At 37.6% G+C, this 13,032-nt stretch overlaps 1 protein-coding gene across 1 annotated transcript; it reads right to left on the bottom strand.

Moving 5' to 3' along the window:
* Positions 1–2,386: 2,386 nt before the first annotated feature.
* Positions 2,387–2,761, bottom strand: LOC118810641 (snaclec echicetin subunit beta-like). The gene has a single exon (XM_036574582.1). The coding sequence runs from the start codon at positions 2,759–2,761 to the stop codon at positions 2,387–2,389; it is 375 nt and encodes a 124-aa protein (XP_036430475.1).
* Between the last annotated feature and the right edge of the window lie 10,271 nt (positions 2,762–13,032).

Raw genomic sequence — 13,032 nt, 5'->3', positions numbered from 1 at the left:
CATTATACTGTTGAAAAAAAATCATAGCACTATAATTTGGCTTTTCTACATAGATAATGGGATGTAGATGACATGTAGGGACAGGTCTTCATGAGTTTTAACTTGGAGCAACTTCATTCTGGAGCTAGCTAGTGAAGAAACTAGTGTTAGAAAATGTTATAATGAGCTCTGTTCTAATTCGTCCACCGAGCTCTCTATGACTACTTAGGTCACCAACATGTGACTTCTACACAGAAATTATGCATTAAATGGGTAAAGGAAGCTGTGTAGACTATGACAGAAACTCGTACAAAGAACAACCTGGACTTCAGAGTTGAAAACAAAAACTACGGTCCAATGGCATGTTTTTTTTCGCTTCTTTATTTATTACATATCCCATATACAGTACATCAGAGTTTAAAATCTTGGTTTGGATAATAATGTTGACACCAGTAGCACTATCTGAAACATTGATGAAGTGTTAATAACAGTAATATTAATATACTTGTATTACATTAAGTCTTGAAGTTCCCTGAAAAAATCTGAAATCAATTATTCAGCATCTATTGGCAAAACGTTTTCTATGTTATTTTTACTTTGCTGTAGTAAGCCTAATAATCTACGTAGTAGATCTAGGTTACTCAGGGTTTTTTTTTTATTCGTTACTGATCTTCAAGAGAATGATCAGTTAAAGTATAAGAGTACAAAGAGGCTTTTTTTCTAAATTTGGGTGTTTAACAGTATCTGATATAAACAACAAAGCCTTCTATGATAGTTAATAGGGGTGGGAATCTCTAGGCACCTCACGATTAGATTACGATTCAGAGGGCTGCGATGCGATTATAAAACGATTATCGATGCATCTCGATGCATCTTTTTTTTCTATATAGCATTTATATTTTCTCACTGTGTGAGCTCAAGTTTCGAGTTCAAGTTTCAAGTTTATTTGTCATTTGCACAACATGTCAGGACATTTATGCATTGACATGCTTGTGGTGAGGCTCAGCTAATCACTCTACAGAAAGTAAATAAGTAAAAATAAAAATACAAGAAAAACCAACTGAAATATATTAAATATACACAGAATATAGAGACAATATACATTTTAAAGTGACTAAGTGACTCGGTGTTATTGTTATTTAAAGTGACTTGGTACTTTTAAAGCAAAGTATTTGTAATGATCCAATATTTTTCTTAATAAAACAAATGGAAGTGATGTGGCAAGTAAACTAACTAGAAGGCTCTCATTCAGTGCTCTTGTTTGGAGCACGAGAAGCTGCTGCTACTCATCTGTGATAAAATGCGCAGTTACGGTGAAATAAGATACAGTCGCAGTGGATGTCCACGCAGCATGTTACAGCTATTCTATCCGTTTTCTTTAGTGATTTTATAACTTCGGTTTTGGTCTCGTTGTAGAGAGCTGGGGGAGCGCTGTGTCAGCAAAGTATCTTTGAGATGGGACGTGTGAAACATAGCACGAAAGCCCTGTTTCGCAACGACTGAGAACCGGCGTGCAGACTGCAGGTCACATAGCAGCGATGCGTTATTCGCATTTATAAGCACTGCAGTTGGTTTCCTGGTACCTTAAATCTGCAACGAGAGACTGTCACACTAGAAAGTGGCGAAGATGAAGTCAGCCTCTCTTTTGAATTCTCCCGTTCCACCTTAAATGGTGCCGCATTTACATTCGGTGCCTCAGTTAGAATTTAAGGTGGAACGGGTAAATTCAAACAAGAAGCTGGAGAATAAGAAGCGACTTCAGCCTCGTAAAACAGTCGTTGAGAGACATTTTACAAGAAACTGATCTACTTCTGAGAAAAAGTTTTCTGGCGGAGATGGGAGGAAAGCGGCTATAGCTGAGCTAAAGCTTAAAGCAGAGCAAAGTAAATCTGTGTTTTCGTTTATATTGTTTAGCCTATACTAGGACATTATCACATACTGGACATTAAATGTTGTGGCTCCCAAGATGGTTTGATTTTTGTTGAAAGGACAAAATGGCTCTTCTTATCATTTGTGTTGTGACTCCTGACCTGACCTGGTTTTTAATGCAGAGGGGGCCGGTCGGATTTCTCACTCATCCAGTAGTAGTTTTTGTTATGTGCCGCCACAGACTGTCCGGGCACTGCACTTACCCACTTCCAAGTTCCGCCTTTTGCGTTCCATCAACATTACGTTATAAATTAAATATTTAGAAAATCAATTTTTGACATTTGTGAATCTATTCAGAATCGTTCACATCCGCATCGCGATGCATCTAAGAATCGATTTTTCCCGCACCCATAATAGTTAATCTTCATAAAAGTCTAGTGAAAACAAGAAGTAATGGTTCTACATCAGTTCTTTTTGAACATTTAAAGTCCTATCCCACCACCTTTAAGAACTTTTGTAATTGAGGTTCATTTCGAGTTCAGTCTGTTAATTTTTTGAGGCACAGAAAGTTGAGTTTCTCCTCACAGTCTCTGGGTTTCCAGGTCTTTTCTTCTGTCTCCAGAGCTCCACAACGGTGGCTGCTGCCAGGACACTTGGGGTGTCCATCCTCAGACCAGGCCTTGTATTCCAGAGCATATCCATTTACCCAAATCCAGTATTTGGCCACATAGTGCAGGCCAATCCACAAGTGTTCTGTCTCGGCCATTTGGCTTTTCATCGCTGCCCAGTCGTTCTCCTCATCTGATCGCAGGCTGGCCAGGTCAGTGTAATAGCTCCTGCAGTAGTCCAAGGCCTCTTCCCATGTCTTATTCTGTTTCACCAGGATCAGTTGAGGATCAGTTGACTCTTCCATGCAGATAAATGTGAGATTCAGAGAACAAGAGGCAGCATACCATTCACCAGTCCTCAAATCATAATAAGCACAGCTCAGCATGTCAGATTTACTTGGTTCCTCTTCAGCCCACATACGAAATTTTGAGTCTTGTTCTCCTGACCACTTCCAAACTGATGAATCAGTACCGTCTGCGAAAAGACCAATCCATCTTCCAAAACGGCATTCAACGGTGAAAAATTCATCGTTGCACAAAGTGGCCTTTGCCCCCAGCAAGCTGTCATTTTCATCTAGGTTGCTAATGGTGGATAGGTCATCATAGTGGAGTCTGCAGTACTGTTGAGCTTCTTTCCAGTTCATTTTCTGAGTCACAAAGATGTACGTTCTACTTACATAAGAGGTGGATCCATAGAAACCCATAATAAGAAGCAAAGTGCCTATAGACTTCATCTCTGTTCCAGCTTTGGAAAGCACTGTGTCTGCTCTAGCTGGTGATAATGTGACTGAGAGAAAGCCCTTTGGAAAGCTCAGTTAACCGATCTACATTTCAGTGCTCCTTCAGGCATAGCCAATCAGAAGACCCTTTCCTAACTTCCTGTTTCAAGCTAATCCATATGAACAGCTTGAACAGTTGAGTGCATGGCTAGTTACAGTTCTCAAGTCTTCATCATTGCAATCCTCTAAAATGCTTTGATGTGTTAATGTTAAATTAGTTAATCTAGCAATTCATTACTTATGTAATTTATAGAATTAGTGAGTGTATATGTGAACAACAATCAATGCTGCGCCTTTCAGGCAAATTCAAAACAAATAATGCTCTGCATGGAAAGCAAAAAGCCAGGTACAAACAAATTGCTGTCTGGAATCAGTCAAATTAATTTGACTGGGTTTTCAAACAGGGCTCTGTATAAAGCAGGTCAAGTACTGGAGTGTTTCATTTCATCCACTAGACCACTTCCAGTGTCTGAGCTACAGAGCTTATCTATAAAGTCCAATTCTGCTTAATAAACTACTAAAGCCATCTGTAGTATCCATGAACTGTTGAACCTCTTCCAGGTAGCATCATCATATTGAAGTCTGCAGTACTTTTGAGCTAAATATCAGAATCATTCTATAATTCTGATAGGTTCTTTACATTCTTAAGTGTGAATTCAACTGATTTTTCAAAATCTCTGCATAATTCAGTCACTGAGATGTAAACAAAGTGGTCTGATGTGAAATTGTGCATTGAAGAAAACTTACCAATTCAAATTTCTTTACAGCAGTGGTGTTAGCAACCATTACACCACAAACATAGCCTTTTAATTTACTATCTAAAATGACTAATGAGCCTACACATGTCTTCTGAGCTTTTCTATGTAATGTTGGTCATGGTAAAATAGTGGTAAGTGTACACCACAAATATATTTTAAGCCAGAATCTTACCTCAAAACTATTGTTAACCAATACCTCAGGCAAAGTATTCATAAGCGTTTTTTTTTGTTTGTTTTTTTTTTTTCAGTGACTTTCTGTGAGGGAGCTTTTTAAAGGCACTAAATTACTCCGACAGCTGGTTTCCATCAGCATCACTGTGCACATTTCTGACTCTGTATGTTCCTCTAGAATGACACAATTCATAAGGATTCTTTGGAACGATAGCATAGAAAGCGGTTCTTATTCCTGGTTCTGGAATGTCCCAGCCCTGCATGTTGTAGGGTTCTCCCTGCTGTAACACACTCAGAAATTGCCTTTTAATTCGTTTATTGGTTGAATTAGGTGTTATTAGCAGGGGAAACTCTAAAATGTGCAGGGCAGTGGTACTTCCAGGATAACCAGGACTGAGAACCACTGGAGGACCACTGTCAGAGAATAATCATTACTTATTCAGCTTTTAATGGATGGTTCTTTAAAGAACCATTTAGTTAGTGAGATGTGCAAGGTATTGATATTTAGTTGTGTTTACCTAAACTGTGAGAATGAAAAAAATTAAAATTTAAAAAATCCCAGCAATAGATTGTAAGGTAAATACAGTAAACCAATATTTACAATATACATGTAAAAATAGAATTTTAAAACCACTTAATTATGCATGCAAATTAAACAAAAAACTAACTGGAATAAATAAAATCATATGAATATCAATAAGTTAAATACAAGGTGTGATTAAGTAATATGTGTATCACGCTCTTTTAAAAGTCAGTGTTCTTCGTTTTTGGAAGCAAATTTATGATGTCTTAATAAGAATATGTTCTGCCTTTTATCAGATGACTAAAAATAACTAACTAAATAAATAAACTCACAGGGCCCCTACTTCTCATACTGCTTATAGTAAGGAAGTCTGCCTGCAAAGCTGCTGTGCCTGATATACTTCTACCAGTAACAACCACTAACAAGCCTTCAGCATGTTGGCATCACTGCTGTGCTGAGAACAGTAATATATGATTTTATTCTTTATTTTTTCCAGTAATGTGCACTAAAATTTGCAGAAAATACCACGTTAAAATTTGTTCTCCGTAGAGGATCAACAAATTACATCATGTGACCAGGAGTGGTCAAACTTTTGCATATGTTCATCCTCTGCCAAAGTAATGTTAAACTTTTGTCTGCACCCCTTGAGTTCCCTTACGATCATCTGCTGTTAATCACACTCATCCAGCAGTTGTTCAAGTATATCGTTAAAAAAATCACATCTCTATATTTTAGCTTTGCGGGTGTGTTTTTTTTCTACAAGACGAGGTACGATTGAGGAACCTTTATTTGTAAGAGTGCAAGCACACACATTGACAGTCCAAAGAGACATATGATAAGCAGCACAATGGCTATGAAAATTGTATTTTTCTTCTTTATTTTCTATTGAGTCACAAAACTAAACTATGGTTTGGCTCTTTGCCTCCTTTAAATATTCTAAATATTATTTTTTCAACAGATTTAGTATGCAGGCAAATGTGATCTACAAATACTGTAACAATAACATCAACAACAAACTAAACTAATTTACTTGAATAGGAACCATACAAAATATCATTCAAAAATAATAGTTCTGAAAACCAAAAAATACTAGAGACCACGCATGTCACACTGCTTTTCTAAAGAAGTATGTGATCATAAAAAGCACAGAGATGGGTATCACATCACTGAAGTATGTATAGCTGCATTTAGAACTGTAGCCTCTTTATAACTGTTTTGAATTTGAAGGTATTTAAGTCGGTAACTTTTCTAGCATTATATTCAGTATATTTATTAAATTCAGCAATAAAATACAGAGTAAGTTAATGTAAGAAAACATGCTTTCATGGATAAAATGTGGAAACGGAGAGGTATTGTTATTTTTCATAGTTATTTATTCTGATTACTTATGCAACAGTGTTAAAATATCTTTGAATTACATTGAAATATACAACAGGAAGCCTCACAAATACAATATGATGATTAAAGAATTATTTGAATAACATTCTTCAAATAACATAAATGCATTCGTACTTATTGATGATTATACATTGTCAGAAACAAATAAACGTGTGAATTTCAAACATAAATGTAATGAGAACTTTCCTTCAAAGAAATGTGCCACAAACGGTTCTTTGAGTGATGCCATAGAAGAACCACTTTTGGTTCCCTAAAGAACCATCTTTGATAAAGATACAATATAAAGGTTTGATACCAATTTATGATTTTTTTTTTCTAGGAATGTTTCATTATGTGGAGGTTCTTTCAAATTTAAAAGGGGTTCTTTACATTCACACAAATTATTTTTTACCAAAAAAGAGCTTTCCAATGAAAAGTTCTTTGGGGAACCATAATAGAACTCTTTTGGAACCTTTATTCTTAAAAGTACAATTGAAATTTGTTTGTTGAGTCTAGTGCTCATTTTTTGAAACAGATGAAGCTGAGATTTTCTTTACAGTCTCTTGGTGTCCAGATTTCCTTGCTCTTCTGCAGAGCTCCACAGCGAAGGTTTGTGGAAGGACACTGGGGCTGATGCCCTGTGGCCCAGGCCTGGTAGTCCAGATCATCGTTGCTGACCCAAAACCACTGACCAGCCAGAAAGCGCAAGCCAGTCCACAGGTACTCTGTCTGGGCTGTGTGGCTCATATTCACTGCCTCGGCATTCTTTTCTTCTGACTGCAAGCTGGCCAGGTCAACGTAATGATTCCTGCAGTAGTCCATAGCCTGCTCCCAAGACTTACTTTGCCACACAATAATCAACTCACGAGTGGTTTTCATGCAGAAAAACATAAGTAACAAAGAGCAGTTGGTGGTGCTCCATTTTTTATTTTTACCATTAACACGGACACAGTCATAGCCATATATATTTCTTGGCTCTCCGTAATTCCAGTATTGGAAATCTGTGTCTCCTCCTCCAGACCACTTCCACTGTGATCGATATAGAACATCTCTGTGAAGTCCAATCCAGCCAGACACTGAACTACCTGCATTGAGCTGCTGTAGTTCTTTCACGCTGTGGATGGTGCTCAAGTCTTCATAGTAATGTCTACAGTACTCCTGAGCATCTGACCAGGTCATTTTTTCATTTATGTGGTAGTGTCTAATAAGAGAAGCTGTCAGTCCGTAAAGACCCATGATAAAGAGCACAACACCTGTGAATTTCATTTCAGTGCAGATGCTCTACACTGTATCAAACTTCTCAAGCTCAGTAATAAAGATTTAATCAACAGCCTGGTCTTCCACTTTTATACACAGGCCATATGAATGTGTAGGCGTGTTTTAGTCCAGAGATGACCAATGACAATCATAATGAATCCTCTTATTAGCAGGCTACTAAAGTAACCAGAAAGGAGCAGTTCACAAATCAAAAGCTTGGGTCCATTAGACTTTCAAGACATCACAGTTTTAATGGTTTGTTCCAGAACAAACATAGTATTCTACGCAAATCCTCAAAAGCAAATTTTCAAACAAATTCATGACTATTTGTTTTAGGGTCAAGTTTTGTTTATTTTTAATTTGTATTGCTGTACAAAAGTAAACAAGAGCTGAACCTTAATCTACTTTTTAGCTAATGAACCCAATCATTCTGATGTAACACGTGAGTCCTTTCTATTCTGATGGCTTTCCAATCTTAATTTTTCATCAGAATTGCTTGACTGGTAGTCCAAAGAGTAGTCTTCAATATATGAAACATGTTTGTGCCTGTCGAATCGGCCATTTGTCCTCTGCTACATCATGATGGGTTATTTATACTAGTCTTTAAAGTTGGTCTTTCAAGATGGCACAAGTGGTGTAGTAGTACTTTGTGACTTAGGTAGCACTTTCAAGGACCTACACCCACCTGCTTCACTACAATCAATTTAAAAGTAAAATAAATAAAGCAGAAAAAAGGCATTTTCTACTTTTTTATTACATCGATTAGGATTAAGCTTACTGCAGGCAATGTAATCATTAATACACAATAAAATATAAATTCAAGTGAAACAAGATTTTGCACTATTCCATCACTGACTGATGAACAATGAATTATTAACTTAATGTGCATCACTCAGTGGTGGAAAAAAACCTGCAGTAACAAATGTGTTTAAAAGGCCCAGGCTTTATTGGGCTTGAAGAGCTTAAACAAACTTGAGTTGAAACAAATGATGTTTTCATTGGCCACCTGCACCTATTTGACTACACTCTGTGTTTACTTACCTGTCAGTGCATCTCATATATTTCTGAAGATGCAAGCAAAGTATTGCTTTAGTAGCAGAGTTAACATGCATACAGCATTTCTGTCAATTTCATATGTATGTGCAACTAAAAATGTTTACTGCAATTATATATATGTGATTGAAATGATATCTCCCTTTACTGAAACTATCCATTTACACTGTTTAATGACCTTTCACTTCTGTCAAACATCTGGTGTTTCAAAATCCATATCATTTTCACCTTCTCATGCAGTACAATTTCACAATCCAAGATAATACAGCCTAATCAGAATAATCAAACTGCACTATTTATTGACTTCAGATGGCTAAAAAATTACAAAGTTTTCTGTGACGGTTTTAATGGGTATTATGCTGCTGTTTAAAAGCTTTCCATTTATGGATCCCATTCATCTATATTGTTTTTGGACAAGCTGCTTTCTACGTGAAGCAACTTAATTTTTGTAAAGAAGGGGAGGGAGGTGAAATGTAACAAACTAGACTGTCATTAATAAATAAATCTGTGTCTTAAAGAGGCTGTGGTAAGGCATAGTATTTAGGGTTTGGTTTAAAAGCAGAGTTGTAGTTAGTGCGACAGGGTAATGTTGTTCATGAGTCCAGTTTGTGTCTGGTGGAGGAGTACTGGGTACAAACACGATCACTTGTGGACTCTATGAAAGTTGGTGAAGAGGAGAGTCCACTGCCTGCAGAGAAAGAAAGAGTACAAAGATGAATAGGGGAGACACTGACCGGTCACTTTATTAAATACACCGACCTTGTTTCTACACTCTTTGTCCATTTTATCAGCTTCACTTACCATAAAAGTGCCCTTTGTAGTTTTACAATTATACACAGTAGTCCATCTGTTTTTCTGCATACTCTATTGACCCCCTTTCATCCTGTTCTTCAATGGCCAGGAATACCACAGGGCAGGTATTATTTGGGTGGTGGAACTACAAAGTGCACCAGTATAGTAAGAGGAGCTGACAAAATGGACAAAGAGTGTAGAACCAAGGAGGTGTGCTGGAAGGAGTGCATAGGCAAGCTTCATCAGGTCACCATGTATGTGTCTACATTATGTCAAGTGTTTTTTTATTTATTGACATACTTTGAAAATACCAGCTGCTCTTTACATTGTGTTCAAATATCATGATAAATGGATCAACACAAATAATATGTATGTACATATCTCCATAATTAAAATTATATCTTGCACACTTTTTAATTAACAATTAACATTCAATAACATTCATAGAACTCTTGAAATATTGAATAAAACATCTAAAAATGCATTTTGGTGAATGGTTTGTAATATTTAAATCCACACTGTATGAGTTTTTATTGTGTATTAAATAACAAAAATTGTTAATATAGCAAAGTGATTCCAAACTTTTGAAGCATAAAAAGTTTGCAATAACAATAACAGCCTCTTCTGAGTCCTCTACTTTAGTCCAGTAGTAGTCTCTTCTGAGAAAGATTTACACTAGACCTTTGAACATTGCTAGGAGGATTTAACTGCATTCAGACACGAGCATTAGTGGGGTCAGGATATATATATATTGTTGCTGTCAGAACAAAACCTTGTATTGTTTTTCAGTTTTTGACATAATTTAAACATTTCTGTTGCCCTTTACATTGTGTGTTAATTAGCAAAAGAAATGGTTCAAAATTACTTAGAAAAAAGTCTGGTTACATTTTTCATTGACTTACAGTATGTTTTTTCCACCTCTTGTAAAGTTATCATTTTGTAGGTATAAGGTTTTGTTCCAACAGCAGTATAGTGATATATATATATATATATATATATATATATATATATATATATATATATATAGTGCTATGAAAAAGTATTCGTCCTTCTTCTACTTTTGCAAATTTGTCATAATTGAATGTTACACAGTGTAAACACAAAATGCTGTTTTCAAATGATGATTTCATTTATTGAAAGAAAAAAGCTGTTCAGTCGTACCTGACCCTATATAAAAAAACGTAAATGCCCCCTTAGCTATGAAATCAATCAGTTAACCAAATTCAATTAACTATTGAGTTTAATTCTACTGCCAGACCTGTTGAATCTAAATATTACTTTAATAGAACCTATCTGGCAATGTGAAGCAGGCTAGAAGGTCTCAAAAAGCAGCACATGATGCCATGTTCTACAGAGATTCAAATACAGATGCAAAACAAAGTCATTGAAATCTACCAGTCTGGTAAGGGTTACAAACGATTTGGAACTCCAGCAAACCAGAGTGAGAGCCATTATCCACAAATGGAGAAAACTTGGAACAGTGGTGAACCTTCCCACGAGTGGCCAGAACTGCAGGCCTCACTTGCCTCAGTTAAGGTCAATGTAACTGATTCCAAAACAAGAAAGACACTGGTCAAACACAAAGGCCTAGTGGAACTTTCTTGAAGACATAGGTCCTGTTAAATGTGGCATAAAGCTCAAACTGCATTCCACTACAAGAACATCGTAACCAACAGTCAAACATGGTGGTGGTAGTGTAAGGCTGGGGCTACTTTGCTTCTTCAGGACCTGGATGACCTGTCATAATTGATGGAACCATTATTTCTGCTCTCTGTTAGAAGATCCTGAAGTAGAGTGTCGCCCATCAGTTTAATGACCTAAAGCTCATGCGCAGTTGGGTGATGGAGCAGGACAATGATCTGAAGCACACAAGCAAGTCCACCTGTGAATGGCTCAAAACAAACAAAATGAAAGTCCTGACTTGAACCCCATTGAGATGCTGTGGCAAAACCATAAACAGGTAGTTCATGCTTAAAAACCCTCCAATGCAGCCAAATTAAAAGAATTCTGCAAAGAAGAGTGAGCCAAAATTCCTCCACAGCGATGTAAAAGACATCACAAGTTATTGCAAACATTTGGTTGCAGCTGTTACTGCCAAGAGTGGCACAACCAGTTATTAGGTTTTGGGGGCAATTACTTTTTTCACATGGGTGATATAGGTTTTGAACAAATGTTTATTTTTAATAAATGGAAGTATCATTTAAAAGCTGCATTTTGTTGCTACTCATGTCGTCTTTATCTTATATTAAAATTAGTTGGATGATCTGAAACAGATCTGTGACAGACAGATAGACTCCAAGGTGCTTTGCTGACCCAACAAGGCTGCTGTAGCTATGTGTGAACTGAATGTCCTAGTCCTTCTGCTTTTGTGTATGTCTGGTTAAATGAAGAACTCATTTACTCAGAATTTTACTAAGGAACACTAATTTTGAACTCACCTCTCATGAGGTTGTACATGTTCAGGTAGTTGGTTCCTGAATCTAATACAGCATACCAGCTACGAGAGGTAGAGTGACCCTGCAGAGCATTTTAAACAGAGAGAGAATTGCATCGAAATCAGAGTAATAATAGTAAAGAAAATAATAGCAAAGAACAGAGGCAGAAAAATAATTTAAATTACATGCAGACGTGGATACTGCAGAATGGTTCCCCTGGGGAGTAAAAATGGGTTTCCTACTGTTAGCTACACACACCTTGATCTCACAGTTGTCTGCATTTGGGCTGCTGAAGTTAAAGGTGATGTCATCCACAAACCTCATTACAGGGGTGGTGTGTGTGGCAACGATGTCATCACCATTTACAGCCACCAGCTACCTCAGAGAGATGGAACATGATTTTATCAGTCAAGTGCCTAGAATTTGCTTTGACTGATACACATCTGACCATAATGGTTTCAGTGTGTTGGGCCCTTGAAGAACAACCACTAATAAAAGTTCCAGTTCTATTCTGACAGCACCTTCTTCATATATACTCACAGAGTACAGGCACTTCTGGCTCTTAGGAGGACAGGACTCTGTGGTCCACTCTTTTATCTGGTTGACCAGGAGAGAGGAGACATCAAAGCAGGGAATGTGGATGCTCCTGTGGATAGATAGCACATTACATACAAAACTAGAGATAACATCAGAGAACTTGTAGTGAGGAGAATTACCACTCTCTAATGTCTTCTGGGTTTTTCAAACGCTAGAGGGCGCTCCCGAGCAAGTCCAAAATGAATGGGTAAAGATGGAGCATTTAAGCAAAATCATAGTGAAACACTATGCAGGTGACTTTCCTTTAAAAAATCTCAAAACTATTGCAAAACAATAAGTTAGCATGTCTGAAATCAATTCAACTTTGTCTGCTGTATATTTTTGAAGCATTTAACTCCTAAGCCAGCTGGTCAGTCTACCCACCACGTAACAGAGCACTGGGCGTGCAGCGGTCCGGCGGCCAAAGCGGACAGCACCCCGATACCAAGAACCAACAGAGCCACAGCGGACACACACACTGACTTGCAGTTAACCCCGCGTGTTGACTCGGGGCTGGGCGAAACTGCCTCGTTGCTCAGCAAGTCTCTCGATTCGCTGCTCATCCCCTGTTATCGTGTAGCTGCAGATGTTCATGACCTCCTCCCCTCAGCCGATCAGCTGATGCCGCGAGCGTTACAGAACAAGGACTCCGGCGGTCCGTTTGCTACCACGACATGACGGAATCCTCTTTAAGAAGCAAAACGGAGCTGTATGAGATTATAATAGAATATAATGTAGCATTTAACCCTCACAAATGAGTCCCTGCTCGTTTTTTCCTCCCTCATGCCCGGTAGAGCTGCAGTGCGCCCCCAAAAGGTTGTTTACAGTATTGACCGTGTACTGTCTGTTCCTCTG

Source organism: Colossoma macropomum, unplaced genomic scaffold (genome assembly GCF_904425465.1).
Source record: "Colossoma macropomum unplaced genomic scaffold, Colossoma_macropomum, whole genome shotgun sequence".
Classification (NCBI taxonomy): Eukaryota; Metazoa; Chordata; class Actinopteri; order Characiformes; family Serrasalmidae; genus Colossoma; species Colossoma macropomum.
The sequence above is the reverse complement of the archived record's forward strand: the minus strand, read 5'-3'. Positions and strand labels throughout refer to the sequence as shown.

What these genes read in the sequence shown, in the direction of transcription:
- LOC118810641 (XM_036574582.1), bottom strand. Translation starts at nt 2,761, where the DNA reads ATGGAAGAGTCAACTGATCCTCAACTGATCCTGGTGAAACAGAATAAG.